This window comes from Durio zibethinus, chromosome 28 (genome assembly GCF_047325235.1).
Source record: "Durio zibethinus cultivar Kanyao isolate XHJ-2024 chromosome 28, ASM4732523v1, whole genome shotgun sequence".
Taxonomy (NCBI): domain Eukaryota; kingdom Viridiplantae; phylum Streptophyta; class Magnoliopsida; order Malvales; family Malvaceae; genus Durio; species Durio zibethinus.
This window is the reverse complement of record NC_143189.1, coordinates 1118761-1144744: the sequence shown is the minus strand read 5'-3', so window position 1 is coordinate 1144744 and position 25984 is coordinate 1118761. Positions and strand designations below refer to the sequence as shown.

Below are 25984 nucleotides of genomic sequence, written 5' to 3'. Positions count from 1 at the left end.
GAGAGAACCAATTTAATCTGTATGTCAAAACATATTCTGTCCCCAACATGTCCTACAAATCTAGAGGGGAAAGAAGAATATGGGATGTCCAACAAAAAATAGATTGTTCTGTTCTCAACCAATACAAGCTCCAATCTGCTTAGCAAGGGAGTATCAAATAAAAACTAAAAGTACAAAGATAAGCCATTTCAATGCATTTAGCTTAAGTTAAGACAACCGACTACAAGATGGACGGCCCAACGGAAAATTGAATCTCTAAGAAATAAGTCATAATCATTTAAGCCAATGTCTACTTATCATCTTCATCAATATATTAGCTGAAACAACATGCACAGCTCATGTCCTACCGCTACTTGATTTCACTCTTTCCAACTGTCCATCACGGTTTGTTTTTGAATCAGGCTCACCATCACGGGCTGTCAAACCCAAACTCAAATCCAGAGTGCTTTCATTCAGATCTTGTCGCATTATTTTATTATCCTCCTGATACAGAGAACTGAAATAAGTCAATAGTAGAGGCAAGCCTTTCAATTCATGGAAAAATTTTCAGTCATTCTTTATGGGTCTTAACAGTTATAAATGAAACTATTCCTTGTAGCATTCTAAAATTAGTATAGACTTTTCTGAGTGACATGAAAAAAGTGTTACAAAAGTCACCCATCAAATTGACTTCAATTTTATCACCATTCTCTACTAAGTATGTTGGGATGCCATTTATGTATTAGTTTCTCAAAGAACTCAAACCAAGGGCCCCTGTCCTGAGCTATTCCCAAGGGAAAGAGATTGACAGTTAGCAGCTCACCTCACTTTCTTCCATAGGTACGTCATTAATGTCAGGTTTTTCATCAAAATCATCATTCCTGGAAGTTGGCTCTGCTGCATTAGGGTCAGTCTCACTTGGTTTAGCTTCATCATCAAGGTTTTCTGCAGCTTCCTTTTTCTGTTCCTCTAGCACAGCAATCTGCATGTTCAACCAGTCAAAATAATTATAATGTTCCCATGGTCTTAAAACTGAACTGATCCCTATAACTTATTTCCATCAAAAAATTGCTAAAAATGCAGTTGGACAAACCTGTGAATGTCACCATTTTCAGATTATCTAATCCAAAAATTAAGATGAATATGAATACCAGACAAAAGCATGTATTCTCTGTGTTTGATATGAACAAAGACAGAAACATTGAGCATCATGCCCACACAATGCAATTGACAACCCAAACAACAAATTGTAAAATCTGGATTTTAATGGGATTTGGGGCCAAGGCAAGACTTCTGACGCCAAATTCCATGTGGATTTGGCTCTGTCAATAAGGTTTTCATATGTCATGTATCATGCTACTATAATTTCACATACTAGATGAGATCAGATAGGTTTATGCACTAGCACAACCAAGTTTAGCTTAAAGAGGACTAGCCTGAGAAAAGAAAAGGGATATATCATATAAGTCTTAGCCCTCTTCCCTTTTTATCTCAACTTCAACAGTTAATATCATTATATTATTGGTTCTCAACAGATATCCGAACCTCGGACTGCATCTATGAGCATAAGGATGACAAGCAACTCAATTTTCTATAATACATTCTTTCCGAATTAGCTATGCAATTAAAAATCAATGAGAAGCAAGCCAGGAACAGGTTTTAGCTAATTATAAAATTGACAAAAGTGAAGCAAAAATGGAGATTCCACCACATGCTTCCAGAACACCCCAAAATATATGGAACAATAATTTATTTGAGCAACATTCATCTTCTAAATTTTCAGCCATTGATCAAAGAAATAAAATAAAATAAACATGATATAGAGTCAATGCATAAGAGAAGCAAAAACCAAATTACCATCAGTCACGTCAGTCCTGAATCTAACAGCAAGCTAACTCAAAGTTCTCTTGAATCTAACCACAAAAGAAAACCCTCAAAACACTATTAACCCAAACCCCAGCTCACAAATCGAGTAATTATAGAAAAAAAACACAAAAATCAGATCCTAATTCACAGTAAAACCCTACCAAGAAACTTAATACAGTAATTAAGTAAGTCAAAGAAGCATGATAAAAACTTTAAATCACAACCAAATATCGAAATCGATGAAAACCCAAGGAACGAAATACCGGAATGTATTTAAATTTCCGCCTTGGCGGCTCCTCGGGCTCCGCCACAGCATCGTCCTTGTTGTTTCCATTGTTATTGTCGTTGTTATTGTTGTTGTTGTTTTGGCTTTGAGATATTGGGGTCCACTTAAAAAGGACGAGATGCGAACCGTTATTACCGTTAGAAGTACCGTTGCTGCTGTGGTGATTCTGTGAGTGATTATTGTTGCTGCTGCCGCTGTTAGATGGGGAAACGTGGACCCATTTCTTCTTCCATTTCCTTACCGGCCCAGTGAACACCGTGGCTGGTCCGTACCGAGTGGAGGAACGCCCGAGTCGAGCCCCCACTCCTTCCATTAACTCGGTTGCGTTAGATCAGTGGCGAATTTGCCGTGACGCTAAAGTAAAGGGAATTTTTCCTTTCTTTTGTTTCTCTTTCCCTCTCTTTAGATCTCCTCTCTCTCTCTCCTTTTTTTTTTCCTTTTCTTTGCCCTTTTTCACTATGGAGACAGGTGGATTAATTTCATTTGTTCTTTATGTTTAAAAGTTCGGGTCGGATTCGGTGTTGCTAGTTCCGGATTGCTACTTAAAGGGCGAATCAGAACCGTTAAATTTGTGTACTGGCTCATGATCTTGTGATTTTACTGCTTTCAATGGTGATGGTGATTCTGTAATGATTGGATGATGACACAGAAAGGTTCTCTTTTCTATTGCTTGAAGTCATTTTCTCCTTTTTATTATTTTTCCTTTTTCGGAAAGAATTCCCCTTTTCTTTTTTTTTTTTCTTTTTGTGCATACATAAAATATTTTCATTTTCCTACCAAAAACAATATTTTTCTTTACATGTCATAAATGCAATAAGAGCAACTGTGCTCATAGATTTTTTTTTTATTTGATAGTGGTTTGTATTAAAATCATCTTTTTATCCATTTTTATTAGATTTTATTCACTTTTGCGGTATATTATTAGAATTCGTTTTTACATATTAGTAGTAAAATTTTTTAATTTTGTAAATAAAATTAAAAAATTAATATGTATTTCACTTTTTTAATTAGTTTTTTAAATATATTTTAAGGAATATATGTGATTATGTTATTTTGGCTTATGCAATTTAAAAATTTTATTGACAATGAATGAAATATTCTTTAATATTATTATTATTTTTGGAATATTATTATTTAGTTTTAATGAATGAGTGAATTAATAGATTTGGAGTTAGTGTTTTTGAAATGACACTTAGATCATTAAAAATCAAAATGTCCTTTTTTATCAAGATATATTAAGTTTAAAAAGTAAAATAATGATTTTTATATTAAAATTACATTTGAAGATGTTGAGTTTTATTTATCAAGTTAAATTTGAAGTAAATAAGTTACTTAATTCCTAAATTAAAGTTGAAAATAAATTTTCAAGAAATTAGGGCATGGATTCATGGGCTCAGAATTTCAAGAACTTTGGGCGGACTTGACAAATAAAATGAACATATCTGAGGGCTCAGAATTTAAAGGTCGTCTCTCGTCAAACCCAGGGCCATTACAAATTCAAAGACGACGTCGATTGTAAATTTAAGGGTAGATAAGAATCTTGATGGCATTCCAAAGCTCTAACAGAAACTATATATGATACATCAAATCATAAAGAAGTCAGTAGGCCAATATGTCGACCCCTGTTCAAAGCATATTTGTAACTCAATTGCTAATATAAACATCGGTCTTTTTATGTACAATTCACGCAATTCCCTGGAATGACTACAATTGCAAAGCAATACTGCCATATGCATTGAAGGCAGCAGTCAAATAACCTACTTTCAAACCAGCCTTACTGGCAAAATTATCTCTGCAGTAATAAGAAACCGTCGGCACCGTCTCAAACCCAATTGATATTTTGGTTGCAACTGCATCATTCTTCTGGGATGCGTTTTTAGCTGAAATTTCATTGGTTGTACGCTTGTAATGAGCAAACCACTTGGCCTGCATGTACCCATTTCGCCTCCAAGGGGGCATCTTCATTTCGCTCCTTTTCATTGATTCTCTAATTGCTTTGCACATCAGTCTCACAATCTGCTTGAGTTCTTCTGGTTTTCCCACGAAAATTTTTGGGAAAACATCGATTAATGAAGCGTAACTTCTTGTTGGTCGAGCTATTTCAAATTCTCCAGCAAGATTTACTTCAATAATATAACGTGTTCCACTAATATTCACATCTACATATTCATAACTCCCAGCTGGATGCCCCCCAAATTTCTCCCACCGAGATTTGCACAGTCCTGTTTAAGCAGTTTGTAAAGAACTCATTGTTTCACAATTGAAATCAAATGTATACTTTCTAATGCAACAATATAAGTCATTTTTTCTTTAAAAAGCCATCTACATGGAAAATTAACTGATGAACAAGGTATTGGAATCAAAGAGTTAAACTTACCAGCATCAAAGCCCTTGTCTCGCAAACGAGACATAAGCTGACGTTTAAAACCCTCAGAAGACCTGTCTCGTAGACTCCCATAAGCAAGTTCTGTCTGTTCGAGAATCTTGTGTTTCACATCATCTTCGTTCCCATCATAGATGTTGTTACCAACCAAACTCTTTAACGTATCTTTGGTCTCAGAACCTGACCAATAACCCTCTGATCCATCGTTCTCATTTTCCTTCTCTTGCTCAATCTTACCCTCATCAGTTTCAACCCCGCAATTGCTCTCAATAAAAGAATTCACGAGATCCGAAAGATCAGTCAAATCCTCAGGAGAGTGGTCGCTGCCGCTACTCTCACATAGCCGTATTGGAGGCGCCCTGGCCGCTTCATCGAAAGCCGCCGCTATCCTATTGAATCTTACTGGAATTCTCGCCATCATGAACAAACAAAAGTAACTTCCCCTGCCCTTTTGCTTTCTCACTTTTTCCCTTCCGCTCTTTTTGCGGGAAAATGATTGAAGGGGATGTAAAGGTGACTTTGAAGTTAATATTGAAAGAGAAAAACCACCTCCTCCTTCGTTTTCAATTCTTGTACCATTTTACTATCGTTACAGCTACGTAGAAAATAGACGCCGATTCAGTTCATGGACGATCCAGATTCCAGAGTTTGTTCAAAAGTAAAAACTGAAGGGTTTTTAACTGGTTTTGTAATGACCAAGTTCAATGAACCTAATTTTATGTCTAGGTACAATGAATCTGATTTCATGTGATGAAACATTATCCGTGATTAATTAATAAAGGTTAAACGATAAAGTAATATTCCACCAGTAACACACAAAAAATGGAAATTTTGTTTATTACTAGTTCAATTTTTTAGTATTAAATGAACCAAGTCAAAGCTAATTGGAATTTGACCAAGTTGTACCCCCTTTGTATGTATCCGGCTGCTGTTCAAGCTCGGTACATTGCAGGAATGATATATGTAAACCAAATATGCACGTGGTCATGTGTACTGACTACAAAGAAACTGAAAAGGTCGCATTGGTTGGGCCGAGAAGCAGCTGAGCCCATCAATTGGGAAAAGAGGTATGGGCTTTTCTCAAATGATTTAGGTTAAGCCATTCTCAAATTTGCTACCTACGTGCTGGGGACATTCCCTCTTTTTCTCTCTATCGTTGCCTCGAATGCCTAAAAACCAGATTCTCCCTTAACCCTAGTTTCGTTTCAAAAATTCTTAAACTTTGAGTTTCTTTTATTTATATTTATATGAAGACGGAGAGCACGATAAATTTAATTCCAGCAGAGAATAATGAGATCTATCTCCGCAAAGAAGGTTTGATTTTCCTTCGCTTTCTATTATTCCTTGTTGCTTTGTTTAATGAAATTTGACACATGTGGTTTGTTTGTGTTTGTTTGGGGCAAGGGATTTAGATATTATATAAATCCTCGTACTGGAATCTGAGCATTCTGTTAATAGCATGATGCAACTGAATTTTGGATTAATTGCCTAAGGAACTCTCGAGGATGTGAATGGTATCTAATTCTTTATAGATAGCTTAAACAATGCAAATGTTTGGGTATTGGTTAAAATGATAATTAAGCTTCATGAGTGCCTGATTGTTCAGCTGATATAGTTTTGCTTTATAGATTGAATATGTTTAGTGGTGAAATTGTTGATTGATTTTTATGCTGTTGCTTTTTTGGTTTTCATTATTGGGTGGAGATTGTGATAAAGCTCAATAATTTCCTTCTTTGTTGTTTGGCCTTCTCTTTAAAGCCTTGCTTAAACAGGAGTGAAGCTTATTGTTTTAGCTTAATTGTTTCCCTTAATGTTTGAAACAAAGTAATTATTTTGTGCATCCATCTTTTTCTCTACTATGCTTCATTGTGATATTTTATGGTCATTTTCCAGCCCTTCTACATTTGTAACATTGGAACTTGTTTTTAGCAGGACATGGCTTGAATGTTTTATGAGCGCTGCAACCTTCTGAGGCCGGAGACCAATAGAGTTTTTCCCCAGTTGTATGCATTTATAGCTGAGAATGGCAGATGGAATATCAAGCTTTTGGGGTCCTGTCACATCTACTATTGAGTGTTGCGAGAAGAATTATGCCTATTCCTCCTATATCGCAGAATTTTACAATACCATATCAAATATCCCGACCATTCTTTTAGCACTTGTTGGTCTTGTAAATGCCTTAAGACAAAGGTTTGAGAAAAGATTCGGTATTCTTCACGTATCTAATATGATACTTGCCATTGGAAGCATGTTATATCATGCCACATTGCAACATGTGTACGTATCAATCTTGCCTATGCATTCTATAGTTCAGAATTAATGGGAAGTTGGCTGATCGAATGCTATATTTTTTTCTTTATGCTCTTACTTCAATAATTTATGGTGTATCAATTGATAAACTTGTGGACTAATAATGTTCTGTGTGAGTATAGCGCTCATGTTGAACTGGAAGGTGTAAAAAAAACAGTTTTCTTGACATGAATGCTTTTATTTAGACCATAGAATGCATTATCTGTATCTCTGGATCTTTTCCCTTAAGTTGTACTGGTATCTTCTTCATGGATGGTAATTGTTTACCTTGGTTTGCATCGGAATAAACTTACTCTAATTTATTTCCAGGCAACAACAAAGTGATGAAACTCCTATGGTATGGGAGATGCTTCTCTATATGTACATCCTGTACTCACCAGATTGGCACTATCGCAGCACGATGCCCACTTTCCTTTTTCTCTATGGTGCTGTTTTTGCTGTTGTTCATTCTGTCATTCGCTTTGGCATTGGCTTCAAGGTGCATCATGTGATTCTCTGCCTTCTCTGTATCCCACGAATGTATAAGTACTACATTCACACCCAAGATGGCCCTGCTAAGCGGCTTGCAAAATTGTATGTGGCTACTCTTTCCCTAGGTAGTTTATGCTGGTTCTGCGATCGTGTATTCTGCAAACAGATATCGAGTTGGCCAATCAACCCTCAGGGTCATGCCCTATGGCATCTCTTAATGGGTTTCAGTTGCTACTTTGCAAACACGTTTTTAATGTTCTGTCGTGCTCAGCAGCGGGGATGGGCCCCAAAAGTTGTTTATTTTATGGGCGGTCTCCCATATGTGAAGATTGAGAAACCAAAATCACAATGATCAACTGAGGGAACTCTGAAATATAGTTTTTCTTTCCCATAATCGGAGGTAGGCAAGAAAAGTAATGAAAAGGTGAGTCTAAATTTTTTGTTCATCTGAATGGATCCAAAAGATGATTAATCATTGATGTTGTTCATCGGGATGTCATTCAGATTTGCTTCGTAAAAGTAGATGTACCATATTTAAAGCTATTGTTTGATGTGTCTTAATAGTTAGGTTTGTTTTTTGGAATGGCAATGCTGAGATAAATTTGCCTCTGGACGCCAGGCAAATTATGAATTTTGGTTATGTTAAATTCTCTCTTTTACTTAGTACTAAAATTTTGGTGGCTCTTGCATCCAGCCATGCTTCTTGAATTTGGTATTTTATCAAGCTGAAATTTCTTCTTTAATCTTTAGCATGCAAGCATGAAGCACCTTTGATTTTCCCGCTCTCCATAAAGTAATGATAACTGTATCTGCTGCTGAGACGTGAGAAAAGCATCATATTTGATCGTTTGTATAACTTAAAATGTTTTATGTTTTCAGTTAAAGTCTTGTTGTGTTGGAGACTTGCAATGGTTATAACACTTTTCAATTACAATGGTTATCACTATGATTCTGCTTATTTTAGTTCTTTGCAATACTCAAACCAGAAAAAGTAAAAAATAATGAGAGAACTGAGAAGCAACTGAACAGATAATATCTGTTAAGATTTCATGTGAATTAATTAATAATTAACTGGCTTGACAAAAAAAATATACAGAGTGAGCCCATAAAGAATACCTCTGCCTAAGAATATTTGAATCGAAACAGCGTCAAAACACCATAATACACAAAACCGTTTTCTTTTCCTCTTTTGTTGTTATGTACCACACAAACATGCTGGGGAAAGAAAGGGATGATTGGTAGCTTGCACAGAATTAAGCCACATATTTAGGAATGTCCAAGTCTTTCCTGCAAGATCTGCCCGAGCTTTATAAGAAGAGTTTGCTGCTCCTCAAAAGAAAGGTTCGTCAAGATCTGCATAATAGCAAGAAACACTCAGTTTAAGCATCCTTAAGTGTATCATTTAAGGTTATGGACCGAAGTTAAAACAGAAGAACAGCTAAGCGTAACGCTAAAGACCTACCTGGTCCAAGATGATTTCAACTGAGATGCCTTCACGCACAACAAATGACTGATGATAGATATATGCAAATACCGCCATCACCATCTACATTAAATCACCCAACAAGTCAGAGTCGCATAGCAACACTCTAATTAACATGTTGAACTGGGATGAAAATTCTCAATTTTTTCACCTGGCAATCCATTCTATCTGTAATTCCACCATGGCCAGGAATACTATCACCAAAATCCTGGAGAATATTGAAAGTGGGAGTTTACAGAATATATACCTGAGTCGGTATCTCAAAGAAAGCTATGCAAAAATCTGAATAGAGAATAGTAAAGGAGTTCATACCTTGATTTTAAAAGCTCTTTTAAAACCACTCGCAAAAAAACCCCCAAAGGGTGCTATAATTGATGCAAACAAACCAAGGCATAAAGCATGCCACTGAACTGGCAAAATGGAGATCTCTTTCCAAAGAAACTGAAACAAGAATAACGACTAACTTTTCAACCTATCCCTACTAAAGTTCCCAGCTTTAGAATTTGACCACAGGACTTAAAGAACCCATGCACTTTGAGTTGAAGTGATAATCATTTAACGAATTGACATTGATGAAGACACACGTAACTAGCAGGAACGGTAATAAGGCATCTCATCCATTGCAGTGGTTAATATTTCATTAAGAGATACATCCAAATTGAACAATAACTTTTCTGTTGACTGTCCATCAGAATTCAAACATCTAGTCTTTCCCCTTTAACGGGGGAGTTCAGAAAGATCAGACTAGAAGTTCATATTAAACTTTTATGGGAAAGTTAAAGAGTAATACTCTCTTTTAAGAAGACCAAATCATACCAACTGAAGGAATAATTAGGGCAATAAATTCAGATATAATTATATGTAAGCTTACCCATTGATGAATCCATCCAGGTAAAGTATAATACTCAGGCCTAAACAATGGACCTGGGTCACATTGAAGCCAACCAGTTGATAAATCCTGCAATCATTAGCCTTACACCCTAAGTTTTCTGAAAAAGAAAGTGGCATGCTTGCGAAGGATCAAAGAATAGGTTGAATCCAATAATTACCTTCCTTGGACAGGTTAGCCACTGGAAACGACCCAAGACATTTGCAAGCTGCATATGCAAAAACTCACTCCATGTTCATGAACACATACTAGGATGAAAATCTATACATAAACAAAAGGCATATAATGCAACTTTCCCAGTTCCATTAAAGGTTCACATATTCCCATTATAGGAGCGTAATGAAAGAATGCAAAGAAAATGAATGTTTCTAGTATACTTGTTATTCAGCACCATTAATCAAGGCATTAGCATTAGATCTTTGGATTACAGGAACTTTCGCATTCATGCCTAAGAGAACAAGATGTTTAATAAATCCTTCACAAATGATCATTAAGAAGGATGTTTGTCACTACATAGCCTCAAAATGTAATCTATTGAACTCATCGAGGTATGTAAAATATCAACTGACTCCTAATGTTAATACCACAAAGACAAAAAAGGAACAAATAAAGAAAATGACAAGGCCCTTGAAGCAATCAGTAAGAAGGATCAGTCATATTGCCTGCATTAAAAACTAACTGCTACTGCATTAACCTTTTCATAAAGAACCAGATTAACTTGAATACTTATATAGTCACATGGATTATTGCATTCTATTTGTGTAAATAGTGACTACTATCTAGTGATGAAAAAATGGCAGAAGATAAATGAAAACCTAACTACAAACAAGATTGAGTCAACTCCAAAATGGAAAAAAAAAATATGCTCACCGCAAATGCAGAGATGATAGTCGTAACAGAAGCTCCAATAAATCCCTCCCACGTTTTCTTTGGAGATAATTTGATTAATGGGGTTCTTCCAAAGAAGAAACCAATGATATAAGCAAAAATGTCATTGATAATAATAAGCGATGCTGGAAGAAGAAACCTGGAAAAAATTACTTCTTTGGGTTAAGCAGTCAAAGTACCAACATTCAATTGACTAAAATTACAAAACATAGACCTTTTTTATTTTTTCTTCTTGAATGTGTACATACATATGTGTGCATCTGAGTGTAAGTGAGGTAGGAGGGGTGTTTCAGAAAGAAAAGTTACCAAAAAATTCCTTCAAAAATATTGGCCACAGTAAAGGATGACTGTGTGAACACCACAATCAGAATCATATGTGTCCATGCATACTGGCCAAACTGATACTTGTACATCTTCTTCTTCAATGTAAGAATAAACCACATAAAACCTGATCCCAAGAACAAAAAAAAAAAAAAGATATCAATGGTCATAGGTATTATTTTATATAAAAGGAACATTCCAAGGTGCATTTACCATATAACAAGAAAGAAAACCATCTAGCATATAGGAAAACAATATAGATATTCACAGAAATAAAAAACATCTAGTCCCTTTTTGGTCAAAATTGAAATTTAAGACACAAATTGATATATCATTGACATAATTATTCCTCCACGCTTTCAGTCAAAAACATAAAAAAAATATGCTTAACCAACCTGCAATGTAAAAAAAGTAACAGATAGCCATATGATACTTGATATGATTGCTGACAAACTGATACAAAAATTTGTCCGAAGTTACAGAATTGACGAGTGGTTGACTGAGAAGGCGACCATATACAAATAACATTGCAGTGAAGAAGAAGTGCCTGTGCCCATAAAACAAAGATGAATACATTCTAATGAGATGAAAGGAGATGCTAGCAAGATTGAAGACTAATCTATATCGCACAAAAATCTTGGTTGCCAATACATTGAAGGTAAACATGGTATTCTCACCAATTTAATAGCCTAAATCCAGGAAGACTCCTATCTTCATGTGCTTTCCTGAGTAGATTGAGCAGCTCTTTTGCCATAAATATTTGGATAACCACCACCATAGCTGTAATATAGAGATGACCCATGTAGACAATTAATGCAAAACCCCCAATCATCCAAACAGTAGAGTATGCCCGGATCCACATTGATTTGTACTTGTTATGGTCATCAACAAGCAAATTTCCACCATTTGCTTTGCTAGGGTCTGGAATAACCTGATGGCATATTTGAATTTTAAGAAGTTAAGATAAAAAATTGCGTTGCTTGCAAAGGGAAATCTTCTTTACAAATGCAACAACATCAGGAACCCATGATCATAAACATGAAAAAGGAACAAAACAAAACATAAACACTTGTGTACCTAACCTCATTAGATTGTTTCCGGTGCCGAAGCCGAGAAGTAGCAGCTGATGATAGGGCAGTATTATTCTCCCTTTGCATGGCTCTTCACTTTAGTGTCAATGTTGGAAGAAAACACACACACACACACAAATATATTTGTGGCACAGGAAAAAGATTGCTGCCTGAACTACCAAATTACACACTCTTGAAAGAGATGACAACTGGGACTCACTGAAAGCTATTAAGCCAAGCGCATATAGAAGATGAATTAGTGTTGCAAGGATGAAATCTAGCAAATAACAGGGACAAATTTCCAGCATAAAAGCTATAATCAGCTAGCTTCAGAAATGTTACACGGCAAGAAAGCATAGGCTCATACAAATCACTTAAACATGCATGCACTTCAAAACACACCCAATGAATGAAAAGTAGAGCCTTACGTCCACAATGCCCAATCACTAAAGCTAACAAATATACATATCATAGACAGAAAGCACCTGCTGATTCAAAATAAGCAACCTCAAAAAGATTTAAAAATTCCATCTAGGCCAAAATCATGCACATCATATGTCTTTACGTATTCTTTCACTCAATTCAAATCTCTAGCCTTCTTATTACAGGGTAGTGACTTTAACCAATAGAAAAGGCCAGTATCCAACCTGAAACGTCCTCATTGCCAAACACCCCCCCCCCCCCCCCCCCCCCCAAGAAAAGGGAAAAATATAAAGAACAAAGATAACAATGTCCATAGTTTTTGGAGTCAGATTCTCCACTTATGTTTTTAGACAAATAGTGATATTCCAACAAGATGAGAGAACCAGACAAAGTGCACAGTAGGTATACCTGACAAGACCACATATTTATTCCTTCTTTAAGCGAGGCAATATTGAAACCTTAAACTACTCTACATAACAATCAGGCACAAACCATGATGTGAACTTTTTTATATGAATGACAACTTTTGATTGTGTCCAAACAAGAATTTCATGGATTCAACTATGAAAACGATACCTAAACCAAGAAAAATTTGACCAATTAGAGAATCTATACTACTCCCACTAAGCTTTCCATGACCAAGATTGAAATTTTCGAATTCCAGCTGCCACCAAAAGCTTTAAAACTCCACTCAAAATCTTATGTTAATTAGTTACAAAAATCTAAAGAAACAGAATACAATAACACAAACCCAGAAAAAATAAACCAACAAAAAATTAAATTTAATAAGGTAAAAGAATGAAAATAACCACTCAAAATCAAATCTGAAGCAGAAATAAACTCAATTTTTGGTACCTGAAGGTTCAAAGTAAAACCACAGAAACATTTACAGCTACTAACATAAAAGAATTATGGGAGCAAGAGAGAGAGTTAGAAATCTGGGTTTAGCTTTTGGTTGCTGTGAAAAAATAGAAACCTGCATGAGAGCAAGCGAAAGTGACTGAGCGAACAAGACTGATAAGAGGGTGAGGAGGCCAAGCAAAACAAGAGTGGGACTTTTTTTTTCGTCACTAATTTCTGGAATATGATAAAACAAGTTATTCTGTTTTACTTTCGTTTTCCTACTTGAAGACAGAGGCTAGAAGGACAGCTGTTTCAGATTCGGGGTTGATTTTCCACGTGTACAAAGTGGTCACATGCGGAAATGCTCAGTTTGTATTTTCGCCCCTCCACTTGTCTAAAATATCTTATACATACGGTCGAAGTTTTCTGCTTTTCCAATACTGAAATATCAAAAAATCAAATTTGTATTTGAAAAAAAAAATTATTATCATATAATGAAGAAAAAAGAACTAATAATAGAACATTTTATGATTGTACGACACTTTCAAAGTCAATGTTGTTTGTATAAGGTAGAAGTAGAGGACCATTCTTTATTACATTGTCAAAGTTACCCAACTTGAACAGAAGGAATTCAACAAGGATTTTTCTTTTGATGTTGTTGTTGTTGTTCCAAGGTCATTTTCAAACAGGCTTGCCGGAAAGATGTGTCTAATCTGAAGAAGATTTTACAATAATAATCTCATCTCTAAATCCATCTTGAAAACGACACATGAATGCGATACCTGCTGCTGCAACTTCAAGATGATTGGATTGTATGCCTCAAATTTTCCCGCATAACCCCGTCACTTAATGAAGTTTGATAACCCCTTAGTTATCCATTATAGTTGCCTGATTTTGATTTTTTTTTTCAAACAACCATTGCCTAAATTTAATGCGGCTGCCTGATTACTAAAACTGGACGTAGAAACCAAAGGAGGCTGAGTACCCACAGCTGTCATGGAAGATGCTAGTAGCGTAATCTATCCCACTTCATTTCCCTATCTCCGATTTAGCTGATATCATTCTTATTTGAGTATACTTACGTGGACGATTTAGAAAGCCCCTGGCTTTAAATAACCATTCTTTAAATAACCTTTCGAAAAGTGTCAAAGAAACAGAACAAGTTAGCTGCTAGATTGGAATTTCTAAATGCCTCAAAGCTGACCAAAATTTTGTGTTGAGAATCTTCATCAACATGATGGAAAACTTGTTTTTTTTTGTTTTGTTTTTTGCCTCTTTTCCTTCTTGGCAATTTGACTCTTTCCTTATTTGGAATATCTATCTATCTGCTATTGGCAATTGAATTTTAGAGTAGTCAGGAGAGAAGATAGAATTAGTTAGTCCTTTTAAGGCATAGCTGCAGGTCCAATAATTGCACAGCCCAGAAAAAACTAACATTTTCCTGGTTAGAATTGCTTAAAAGGTTCCAAGAGCCTTACTTGCAAGGTGAAAACCAGACTACAGAAGCAAACCAGCATTAAACAAAGACCAAAGGCTAGCATCTTAGGCATTAACGGAAGCAGAAAATTTGAGGCTCTGCTAAAATTGAGAAGCTTCTCCCCGTTTTCAAGAATTTTACTACCGTACAAATGTGCGTAAGAAACATAATGAAGATGCATGGAAATTTTAAATGCCCCATTCTTTACAGATGGAAGAAAATGTCAGTCCATGGAAGTTTTCTCTTTTATCCTGTTGATTCTGTCTTGACAAGTAGTTATTTCTGGAGAAATTAAGCAGCACAAGCTCTAAATTCTTATCTCTTCTTTACAATGTACAAAACTAAAATCTTCTTTGGCTATATCACATTTGTGATTTAAAAATCAATGCTATTTATTATCCAGACTAAGTTAATTGCTACACTTTGTAGGTTGCTTTGCACCAAAAGATGTATGAACGCTCACTTCTTCTAGATGCATCAGTTTAGCCTCAATTGCGTGACCGGTAACAGCCAAGCTAATGGATCAGACAGCAGTTCAGTCCAGAAGCTATATTTGTTTGATCATGCTAGACATATATAGATGTCGATTTAACTGGTTAATCATTCAATGATTGGAGCCTATCTATTGTTGCTGTATGAGACCTTGCTGCCCGGTAATCTATAAAAGGGAATCTAATTACCAATTTGAATGAATCAGATTCAGTAATAAAGAAAGAACCAAGTGTTAGGCCCTTTACACTCTGTTCAATCATCAATGTTGAGCCATAGCTGTTCTTAGCGATGGCATCTAATTAGTCTGTGCGGTACTTTGGGGAGCGTTTGTACTCTTGCGGTTGCAAGCTAGCTACTCAGATTTTCCGTCAGTTAAAATCCATTCTTCCAACCGCTTAAGCAAAGTCCAATTGGCAATCTTAAAGTCAATGATCCATGAAATTCCAACTTTATACATGTTGCAGCCGCACTCCCTGGATGCTGCCATGACCAAGAAAACAGATAAGTACCCCTCAAACATTGTTGCTTTTATCACTGTATTTTTATCAAATGAATTAAGTTGGATTCCAACTTCTAATTAAGTTCGATCATTGACAGCTCTCGATCCCTAGACTTCTCCATCTTGACACCCCCCTTTGCTCTTTATAATCCCCTAAAAATACTAATCCAAGCTCTCCCAACTTCGCTAATCATCCATGCTATTTGTCATTGGTGATTTTGTTTCCCAAGAAGAAGTCTAATGGGGGCAAAAGTAAGCAAGCACTTCAGTTCAAAGCGAGAAACGAAGGCATTGAGTTCAAATATTCGTAGTTCAAGTAAAAAATCATCCATCATTGAAGCTATCAAGCCCGAGTGCTTGAACAAGAGCAAGATGAAGAAGAAGAAGAAGCAGATTAAAAGACCATTGCAATCACCGGAGAGGAGGATTACAAAAGTGAGGAAGTTTACTCTAGAGGACTGGCTATTAGCTTCTCCTGGTCCTGCAGGGTTGAAGCAAGATTGTCTTAATGGAGGTGAACTTTATGTCTTCAAACACTCTTCTAGAAGGGCACATCCATCTTCTTCTAGAGAACGTAAATCTGTTCCCTCTGCACCAGGGGACAGTTTCTCTATGGATCTTTCTTCAGGGGATGTTTCACGTTCTTCGCCTGGCAGAAGCCAAAGTGGGAAGTTGACAAAGAAGGTGAGCTTTAAGTTGCCTGAGAAGGCTGACATTATGATATTTTACTCACCGGCAGAGACATTTGGGAGTGATCAACAATCCTTCTAGTGTCATATGCTTTGCGTTACATGTTGCTGGCTTGCTTTAACATTGATCGTTCGTGGCGTTGCTTACTTGATGTGAATGGTCAAATCTTTCTCCTAAGGCATAATCATCTTCTTTTTGGCAATTTTATTAGTTGCAAAAATTACATATACAGGACTTTGGTCCAGGTTTACTTAAAGCGTCTAGACCCATTGCCATTGGCACCTAGCTAGGCCAGGGCTTATTGTCATTGACCACTCACTATCCGGCTTCATCTTCTTTGTCAAAGGTCAGAACACCGTGAACCTCTCTAAAATGGTTTCTAGAGTTCTATAAAAATGACTTGACTTGCGTTTGTATGATAATAAGATTTTGAAATTTGGAGAGTCATGTACCTATAAATTTGAGGAAGTTTACCATGTTCTAGACATTAATTGATGCATCCGTAGCCATGATTCTATGGTGTATGGCAGTAGTTTGGTAAGTAAACTGTCAAAAATTAATAGGCTCACACATAGACGTAAAGCTGTTAATGCAATGTTGGAATAGAAGACGAAATAAAGTAGTAATATTTTCGTGAATTTTATTTCATTTCATTATTATATTACCTTCATAATGATCAAATGGGTCATATGGTAAACTATTGAACATAGATACTTTTGAATTATCCATTGAGAATTCATTGAATAGAGCAACTTCCTTGTCGAAACGAACGACAGTTGAAAACATGGAAGAAAGGAAAGTTCCTGTTACGGCAAACAAATTCAGGTAGATATCAGAATGGTAGTTGATGGTTGTTTTGTTACTCAATGAGTCGGGTGTGCAACTTTCAACCAACCGCAGGGTATTATTGTCATTAGGAATGAAGCTAGAAAGAGATAGGCCGTGCATGGGGAGCCCGCCAGCGCCAGACCTTAAAGAGTGGATACTCCAAATTGACAAAGCTTGACAGTTGAAGCCTTGAAGGAGACGTTTATTTTTTTTGTAGGCTTCACAATAAACATCTCTGTTTGTTTCGTGCAGAAAGATGCCTGGAACCCTTTCCCTACTGTGCCTCTTTCTTGCTTAACAAACACTTCAGCACGTTACCTCTTTGGCTTTTTCTTTTCAGTCTTTCTCTCTCAAAGAATCAATCTTTTTAGGGAGCATTTATAGTTTCTTGCTTTTCCTTTCCGAGTTTCCTGTTCACTGACAATGGCCATCGTGAAGATGGTGATGACTCTGGTTGTCATGGCTGCGAGTCTTGGAGTGAAAGGGTCTGGAGCACATGTGCACCATGTGGTCGGAGGTGACCGTGGGTGGGACCCTTCCTCTGACGTGGCATCTTGGTCCTCCGGTAGGAGCTTCAGGGTTGGAGACAAAATTTGTAAGCTTCTACTTTGCTCTTTCTAATCAGCTTAAAAAACATCCCAGCTGCGTTTAACTATTGGTTGTTTTGTTAATGAGGAAAAATACAGCAAGCATTTGTACAAACATTGAGTGCAATGTTTCATTTTATTTGCCATCTTCTGATGTGTAAGAAAATCAATAAAGCATCATAACTCTAGCATGTGAGGGACTCTATTTGCTACCGCTACCCTCCTCGTACAAAACTGTAGGTTAGTAAAATATAAAGCAAAACAAATTACAAATATGTTCTCCTTCGCAATTTGTCAGGAAAAAAAAAAAAAAAAACCAACCTATAAGCCAACTGTGTTTCTTACTCTGCATAAATGCCTTCGTGAAGAAAATATGAATGGATCAAGCTGTAAAGCTGTGACCTATAAATGAAAATCCAGAAAAAGAAACATATCATTTGCTTTCCAATAAAATAGAAGAAAATGTTGAAAAATCAACACGCATAAATAATACCCATAAACTAAATTTACGAGTAAAATAACAAATTTAAATCAAAAATAAAAACACACAAATATATTTATTTCGACTTAACTCAAAATAATCAACTTTAAACTTAATTCATTATTAAATAAATTTTTATAACTATAAAACTTTTAAAATAAAAAAAATTATAAAAAAATTTTTACTTAAAATTTAACTCAAATCCTAATTATACCTTTTTTATAACCTAATTATTTAACTATTCTTTTGATATCTAATTATCTGAATTATCAAATTAAAATTAAAATATCTTACTTATAAGATGAAATATCTTATATTTTTATTAAATTTTCGTTATGAAATATAAAACTCTTATAATTTCACTTAATTTTCGATGTAAAATTATGAGATTCAAGATAAATCTCAATAAAAACATAAAAAATTTTGAGTGCAAAGAAGTTATCTACAACGTGGTCTCACCTTAGCTTAACAGCAATATTTTTCTGGCCAAGAGCTTAATCAGTACTATTCTTTGTTTCTCGAGAAGAAGCAGGTAGCTTTGAAAAAACAATTATTAGGGTTTATTGTTCACACTTTTTTCAGCTTTTTTTTTTTCTACTTGTGTTTATGGTTAATTTGAAGTAAATATCTCGGTATATACCATATACTTCAATAAAGATTCATGAGGTGCTATTAAACTGTTGGACAGGGTTCGCCTACTCAGCAGCACAGAAGAGCATTGTTGAGCTCAAGAGCAAGGATGAATATGAATCGTGCGATATGAGCAACCCCATAAGGATGTATACGGACGGTTTAGATGGCATATGGGGAAGGGAACCGATACTTTGTAAGCAGCAAGACCGAGGGCTGCCAGAACGGTCTAAAGCTACACGTGGAGGTGATGCCTTTGGGGAGCCCGGAGACCTAGAAGCCCAAAGTCGTAGCGTCAGAGAACTGTGATTGGACCATGGCTGAGGCTCCAACAACCCCTTCTGGATCAGTCCAGCTTTGCGGAAGCTTGGTGTTGTCATTGGTTGGGCAATGGCTATGCTACGTGGGTGTTTAGTTGTGGCCTTTTTGCCTTAGATGCAAAACCTAATTTAATTTTCAAATAATTTTGCAAAATGGGTCAGTCAATAACGCCTAATTAGAAATTTGCCCTCTATAAATAACTGGTTTTGTATTATTGTCCAACATTCGAATGCATCACGTTTTTCATGCCACGAAAATGTAAGATGTAAACTCCAATTTATAATCAAACCACACTTTTGTTCATAAATTGGAATGTTGGATAAGATATTAATATCATATCCCTAATAACACTTTTGATCCCATTTTGCATTGCTTGTTGAATTATCGCCTTTTGCATGGTTAGATTACAACACAGTCAAAGGTTTTAAGTACATTCTAATCTTTTTCATATTTGAAAAAAAGTAGTAACTAGTGTTACAAAAGAACATTAATCCTGAATTTAGTAAATGATATATGTGTGGGGAATATTAAAAAAAAGAAAAGAAAACAATTACTGGTAATACCTATATGGCCTTTATTTGTTGGATACTATCAACTAAGCTAAGGCTTTCATTTCATTTCACAAAGACAAGGGATGGAATACGCCAAATTGAGCTCAAAACCAACCAACTAATAGCCTGGATTTTTTTTTTTTTTATTGATCTTAGACAATAGCTTAAGTTTTTAATTTTTTAATACTAATGAAAAAAAATATAATAATACATGTAAATTTAGGTTAATCTTCGTTAGGAAGGAGGGCTTTGAAAAGTTGGTAGCCCCATGATCCCCATCTACTCCTCCACGTAGCCTTTTGGAACGATGGCAACTACCACACCAAATCCCATTTATTAATTTTTTAATTTAACCAGTATGGAATTTCACGTTAGCCCAATATAATAATAATAATAATAATAGGATTAATTAACAAACGAAAAGCAAATGACCACTGATAAATAAGTGATTTAACTCACTACTTAGTGAGTAACTTCTCTTCGCTACTCGCTTCTTCTCACTGTTATCTTCTCCGCTCTGCACCTGTTTCAGCCTTCAGCTTCGGCCCACCTCTCTGCGACGCCGTTTATCAAGTCACACATGGCTCTGAAATCGTTCGTTGAAGTCCATCCCGACTCCCATTTCCCCATCCAAAACCTTCCATATGGAGCATTCAAACCCCAGCCGACTGCATCAGCCCGTCTCGCTGTCGCAATTGGTGACTGTGTTTTGGACCTCTCCGAGATCGCCAAAGCCGGTCTATTCAACGGCCCCATACTCACCGGTTCCGATTGCTTCCTTCAGGTTCATTTCTTGCTTGCTTCATGCAATACGCTTTCCTTCGTTTCCCCTCGGAAGGTAGCTCAGTTTAGGGATGGCAGTGATAACTAAATCATAGTAACTACAAGTTCTTGTTTGAATTGCCTAATCCATGTTGCAATTGCAGAAGCAAGTCGCGAATAAGATTATGAGTTTGTTAAGAAATTTTAACCTAGGAGCTCATGTGAAAAGCTAAATCAATTGATTGCGATTTGGTTGGTTTTGTGCCAGCCTACTCTGAACAAATTTTTGGCACTCGGGCGACCTGCTTGGAAGGAAGCTCGTGTTACTCTTCAAAAGCTATTGTCATGTATGTGTTCATCATTACTTCTACTTATTGATTTTGCTGATAGCATGAGAAATACTAAATATTATGGTCCTTCAAAAGCACAATATAGTTTTCAGCTGAAATGGAAATTGACCATTATATGGATCGTGCAGCTACAGAACCAACCTTGCGTGATAATGCAGACTTGAGGCAGAAGTCGCTTGTGCCGATGGTAAGAATATACACATGGGTTTCAATATATAATCTGTCTGAAGATGCTTGTTTTCAATTTTGTTTCAATTTCTTTGTGAAATCTTAGAGCAACGTAGAAATGGTTCTTCCTACGGAAATTGGAGACTACACAGACTTCTTTTCATCCATGCATCACGCGAAGAACTGTGGGACTATATTTCGTGGACCTCAAAACCCAATTCCGCCAAATTGGTATGCTTATTTTGAAAGTTTTGAAAAATGGAGAGTGATTGCTTGATTGAATGAAAACTGTTGTGTGTCAAACCTTATAGATATTACCTTCTATCATTTGGAAACTTATAAAGCATGGTCATTGTGCACTATCCAGGTTCCATCTTCCTATTGCATATCATGGACGAGCATCATCAATTGTCATCTCTGGAACAAATATTATTAGACCAAGGTTAGAAGTTCAAATTACTTATTCCTTATATTTTAACTTTACAATTCTGGTAAGTGTATGGAACTTTATAATTTTTGTCAAAATGTTTAAATTGTTATTTATAATTAGTGACTGAGATACCATCATAGCTGTCCACTCAGCCTTTGATTCTAACTGGCTTAATTCTGTATTCTTCTAGGGGTCAAGGGTATCCAGCAGGGGACTCTCCACCATATTTTGGACCTTCACTGAAGCTAGATTTTGAACTTGAAATGGTCAGCCTTTCGTTTTATTGTGGTCATGTTATTCTCTCATTGTACCTCACCAGGAATTATTCTCTTATATGGTCTCTTACTAAGCTTGCAGGCTGCTGTAGTTGGTCCAGGAAATGAATTAGGTAAAACCATAGATGTTAATGAGGCAGCAGATCATATCTTTGGACTTGTCTTGATGAACGACTGGAGTGGTATGATTACCTTGTGTTGCTTCACTTCATCATCCTCATTTTTTTTCAATAAAAATTTCTATATTGTATTTAAAACAAATTTGGTTTTGGCAGCTCGAGATATTCAGGCGTGGGAATATATCCCTCTTGGACCCTTTCTTGGGAAGAGTTTTGGTAAGAAAACCATAACTTATTCCTGCTTTTCTTCTGAGTTCAGGCTACAAGGAGTATGTCCAATCAAGCAATCACTGATATGTGGCAAAACCATAGCTTCTTTTGGAAGGGGGCCAAATTAATGAACACAATAATAAAGAATTCATAGAATCCTAGATAAGGGAATAAACTATCATATTGGGAAGAAACTGTTTACTATTGATAGAGGGCCTAATAACAAACACTAGGAAATCTCTTAAACATTTAATCTTGGCGAGAAAATATTAGATAAACCAAGGGAAGTCATGGGCCACATTGGGCTAAAAATAAGTAAAGCTAATGATGATTGTGTGATTCTCCACAGCTTGTTATAGTAGGAATTTACTTGTTTTTTCCTCATCTTTCAGGTACTACAATGTCCCCTTGGATTGTGACACTAGATGCTCTAGAGCCTTTTGCATGTGATGCTCCTAAGCAGGTAGGTGTCTTTCTTAGTTGTCTTGTATCTTAAAGCCATTTGAGTTTCTAGTTTTTTTTCCCTATTCTCTTTCATGGTGATTATTCTTAATGAAACTAGCTAAAGATCCCTGTTGGCATTGCAGGATCCCCATCCACTGCCATATCTGGCTGAGAAGATATCCAAAAACTATGATATTGCATTGGAGGTAGCATCTAGCAGCACTATTTGGATTTTCAATACTTCAGTAGTTATCTTATTCTTCTATATTATTTTAATACAATTTTCCCAGTCAACCATAATGTATTGGTAGCAATATACATTTTAAAATTTTCTTTCTTTTGAACTTCAAATTTATAAATTTTATGAAATTCTCGAGGTGAGAACTTGTTTCTTGCTGCTAGGTTCAAATTAAACCTTCCGGACAAAAGGATTCGAGTGTTGTTACAAGAAGTAATTTCAATAACCTGTAAGGAGTTCCATTTCACTATTGCTCTTATTTTTTTGAAAGTGCTTTCAGATGAGAGTTGTCCTTTCCCTTAATGGCGTTATGTATCAGTGAATCCAATTGCCTCACTCTATGCTAGTTTTGATTTCTGGGAAATTTTGAGTATTGCTTGAATTTGAAGACATTGCATCTCTTTCTATACTGATTTAATATATGCTGATTTGTTGCTTTTCAAATGTGTCCTGAATTCTTGGCCAAAAAAAATATATATATTTACTGAATTTTGTAGAACCTTTGTAACAGATATTGGACATTGACTCAACAGCTAGCACACCATACAATCAATGGTTGCAATCTGAGGCCAGGCGATCTCCTTGGAACAGGGACCATTAGTGGGCCTGTATGTTTATTACGTACCTTTCTCTTTTCTATCTTTTTGCCTTTGTATATGTCTACCTGTCCACACACAAACACACACATACACAAGTAATCATTTATGTGTTTATGCATTTTAAACTTGTCAAACTTTATCCACTACTCCTTGTGCCCTCTGGTATTCAGTGTTCTTTTGATGTGTGCTGAAGAAGACAACCAAGTGGGTTCTTTGGATATAATGTATGTGCATGCCCTGAGATGCTTATTTAAGCCAGTTCTCTTAACTATATAAAGTAAGAGGTGGAAGAAACACATTGATTAGGTTTCGGCATTTTTAGTTGGTTTTTCATTGTAGTGGAGTGGTTATGCTACTAAGCTGTCATGTTTGAGTGATACATATAATTTGTCCTTGAATGTGCCAAGAGTTTCAGTACTTATTGTTAATTGCATAAATGAAGAGAAAATAATTGAGAACAGTTTCTGGTATAGTGTCGATTATGTTGCTTGCCGGTATGTGAGTTACAATATGATAGTCATTGGGTCATGTTGCATCTGTTTTTAACTCTTTGGTTCTGTGAGCAATAACTGTTAATGAATCTGCATTGTTTGCTCAGAGTTTAGCCTCTTGTATTTTGAGCAGGAGCCAGATTCTCTTGGATGTTTGCTGGAACTAACATGGAATGGACAGAAACCGTTGTCATTAAATGGGACAACTCGAAAGTTCTTGGAAGATGGGGATGAAGTAATCTTTACTGGTTGCTGCAAGGTACTTTCTCTGCTCCACTTAGGTTTTTAAGCCAAGTTGCTAACATATTTGAGTAATTCGTGAATTTCCCCATCATATGCAATTAATTGATAGGCTCTGAGTCTTTGGCCTGAAAGGAAATTTAAACTGGTCAAAAAATTGCAAAAGCATTTATGATATCTTTCTGGTTCTGGGTCTCACTGGTGTAAGCTTACATGGTGGTTTGGGTTCAAAATTCTGAAATTCAGAGGCTTAGTAGATCGAGTGTTTGAATCTAATGTTTGAGGAGAATTTAGAATTGTTGATCTCCAAATCCATGTGGAAAGTGAAATTTGCTATATTGAATGTGGAATTAGTTGATGTTGAAGTCATGTTTTCGTAATGTTTTTATGTAGTCTTTTACCACCACCAATAGGAGGAATAAAGAATTTGGATCTTTGAAACATGTGAAGTATAGGGTAATCACTTTTGAGTTTAAATTCCATACAGGGGGATGGTTACAATGTTGGTTTTGGAACCTGCGCTGGTAAGGTTGTTCCTCCACGGGATTGAGGAAACCGATGTTTTAGGAGATAAAAGAGGAAGAGTACATGCCACTCACGTTGCCATTGTTGGTTTAAAAGAAATCTCACTGGAAATTCTCAGAGCTGAAATGGTCTGTTTGCTGTATAATTATTGATTTCAATGTTAATTTAGTTGTTTGTAGCGCTTGGCTTGACGGTATGTTGGAACCTGGAATTTCCTTGTCAGTGATAATCTCTTCCACTAAATTCATGCCTTCTTATCGTTTATAACAGAGTAAAAAAAAATTGAAAAGAAAAAACTTCCCCAAAATATTAGCTAACGTAGATAGCTGTATAGACAATACTAATGGAGGGTAAAGCCGACATTTAGTTGCATTTAGACGATGATAATTTGAAATTCTGAATGGCTGAAAACAGTATCTAAAGGGAAAAAGCCTTGTCCCAATCACCGTACATCTCCCCCAGGAGGCTGCAGCCGCAAAGATCCAATCAGCCTACCGTGCCTGCGTCATCTTCAACCTTTACAATCAAATCTCAGCCGTCAATTAGGAGGCCAACCGTCTTCAGCTCTTAATCCAACGGCAGTAAACGCTAGATTCCATCAGGAGCGACGACCTGGAGAAACTGAGGATGAACGAGACCTTGATGCGTCTTTACTGTAGGTTGACTTTTCTAGTCTGTTTTGCAGCTTATTGTATTAAACTACGCTTAAAAAAAAAAAAAACAAACAAATAGGTGCAAACATTTTGTTTTGTAAAAATTAATCCTAAAACCAAAACAAAGTAGTATATGAGCTGAGCTGGCGCATCCTTGAGATTTTACGTGGCATACGATAACTGAAAAACCCACTAATCTTTGCGTGCACCAGCGGACTAACTGATTGTAATGCATCGTCTCGAAAATATATTATTATTTAAATTATAAAAAATGATGAAAATAAAATGAGCCACAATTACATAACAGCCACCAGGGACCATGTATGATAAAATTTATAAGGCTGCGAAGAAGAGGCAAGCTGAGGCAGGGGCCTTAATTTGGCAATTACTAGTTGAAGGAGTGGAGGAATATGGTGACAGATTTTCCTTCGTAGCATGGGATAACACCATTGTGGCAGTTACTACTAAAGCAATCATGTAGTCTTCAAAGCATTTTTGCAAAGATAATTGAAAACAGGAAATGTGAGATTTAGACATTTATATTCATTGAAGAAATGTGTATGTTTTGTTTGCTAGTTAGCTGCCAGGTATATATAAGCAGCTGGTTTCCGTTGAAGATGCTTGTAAATACTGCATTTTCATTTGCAATTCATATTCTTTGTATTAATCCTCAAGTACACACGTAATCTGATTTATTCTGAATTTAAAGATT

At 36.1% G+C, this 25984-nt stretch overlaps 5 protein-coding genes and 1 pseudogene across 9 annotated transcripts; 3 read left to right on the top strand and 3 right to left on the bottom strand.

The window, feature by feature from the left end:
* Nucleotides 1-85: 85 nt before the first annotated feature.
* LOC111280502 (uncharacterized) lies at nt 86-2589 on the bottom strand. Of its 2 annotated transcripts, none has more exons than XM_022867970.2 (3): nt 2109-2586; nt 803-961; nt 86-483 (listed from the first exon to the last, which is right to left on the bottom strand). In XM_022867970.2, the coding sequence occupies exons 1-3, from the start codon at nt 2442-2444 to the stop codon at nt 337-339; spliced, it is 642 nt and encodes a 213-aa protein (XP_022723705.2). In that variant the 5' UTR covers nt 2445-2586; the 3' UTR covers nt 86-336. The 2 variants fall into 2 exon arrangements, with proteins under 2 accessions (XP_022723705.2, XP_022723706.1); XM_022867971.2 differs by having other exon boundaries at nt 248-496; nt 2109-2589.
* Nucleotides 2590-3659: 1070 nt separating this feature from the next.
* LOC111280755 (uncharacterized) lies at nt 3660-5164 on the bottom strand. The gene is made up of 2 exons (XM_022868214.2): nt 4509-5164; nt 3660-4353 (listed from the first exon to the last, which is right to left on the bottom strand). The coding sequence occupies exons 1-2, from the start codon at nt 4933-4935 to the stop codon at nt 3836-3838; spliced, it is 945 nt and encodes a 314-aa protein (XP_022723949.2). The 5' UTR covers nt 4936-5164; the 3' UTR covers nt 3660-3835.
* Nucleotides 5165-5630: 466 nt separating this feature from the next.
* Nucleotides 5631-8003, top strand: LOC111280329 (alkaline ceramidase-like). 2 transcript variants are annotated; one of them, XM_022867598.2, is made up of 3 exons: nt 5631-5828; nt 6447-6791; nt 7134-8003. In XM_022867598.2, the coding sequence occupies exons 2-3, from the start codon at nt 6538-6540 to the stop codon at nt 7645-7647; spliced, it is 768 nt and encodes a 255-aa protein (XP_022723333.1). In that variant the 5' UTR covers nt 5631-5828; nt 6447-6537; the 3' UTR covers nt 7648-8003. The 2 variants fall into 2 exon arrangements, with proteins under 2 accessions (XP_022723333.1, XP_022723334.1); XM_022867599.2 differs by having other exon boundaries at nt 5651-5828; nt 6447-6704.
* Nucleotides 8004-8317: 314 nt separating this feature from the next.
* Nucleotides 8318-13447, bottom strand: LOC111280328 (phosphatidate cytidylyltransferase 2-like). 2 transcript variants are annotated; one of them, XM_022867586.2, is made up of 12 exons: nt 13225-13447; nt 11959-12172; nt 11554-11807; nt 11272-11423; nt 10862-11003; nt 10538-10694; nt 9828-9875; nt 9650-9736; nt 9091-9219; nt 8930-8986; nt 8758-8841; nt 8318-8648 (listed from the first exon to the last, which is right to left on the bottom strand). In XM_022867586.2, exons 2-12 carry the CDS (start codon nt 12031-12033, stop codon nt 8562-8564), a joined length of 1272 nt encoding a protein of 423 aa, XP_022723321.2. In that variant the 5' UTR covers nt 12034-12172; nt 13225-13447; the 3' UTR covers nt 8318-8561. The 2 variants fall into 2 exon arrangements, with proteins under 2 accessions (XP_022723321.2, XP_022723329.2); XM_022867594.2 differs by lacking the exon at nt 13225-13447 and having other exon boundaries at nt 11954-12072.
* Nucleotides 13448-17476: 4029 nt separating this feature from the next.
* Nucleotides 17477-19454, top strand: LOC111281302 (basic blue protein-like; annotated as a pseudogene). The gene is made up of 2 exons (XR_016334920.1): nt 17477-17793; nt 18955-19454. The product of XR_016334920.1 is annotated as a basic blue protein-like (transcript).
* A 781-nt stretch (nt 19455-20235) lies between these two features.
* Nucleotides 20236-24862, top strand: LOC111280348 (fumarylacetoacetase). Its single transcript, XM_022867642.2, has 14 exons — nt 20236-20552; nt 20799-20877; nt 21009-21067; nt 21155-21279; nt 21416-21490; nt 21669-21744; nt 21836-21935; nt 22029-22088; nt 22475-22545; nt 22670-22732; nt 22929-22993; nt 23276-23372; nt 23988-24113; nt 24582-24862. The coding sequence occupies exons 1-14, from the start codon at nt 20349-20351 to the stop codon at nt 24642-24644; spliced, it is 1263 nt and encodes a 420-aa protein (XP_022723377.2). The 5' UTR covers nt 20236-20348; the 3' UTR covers nt 24645-24862.
* The last annotated feature ends 1122 nt before the right edge of the window (nt 24863-25984 follow it).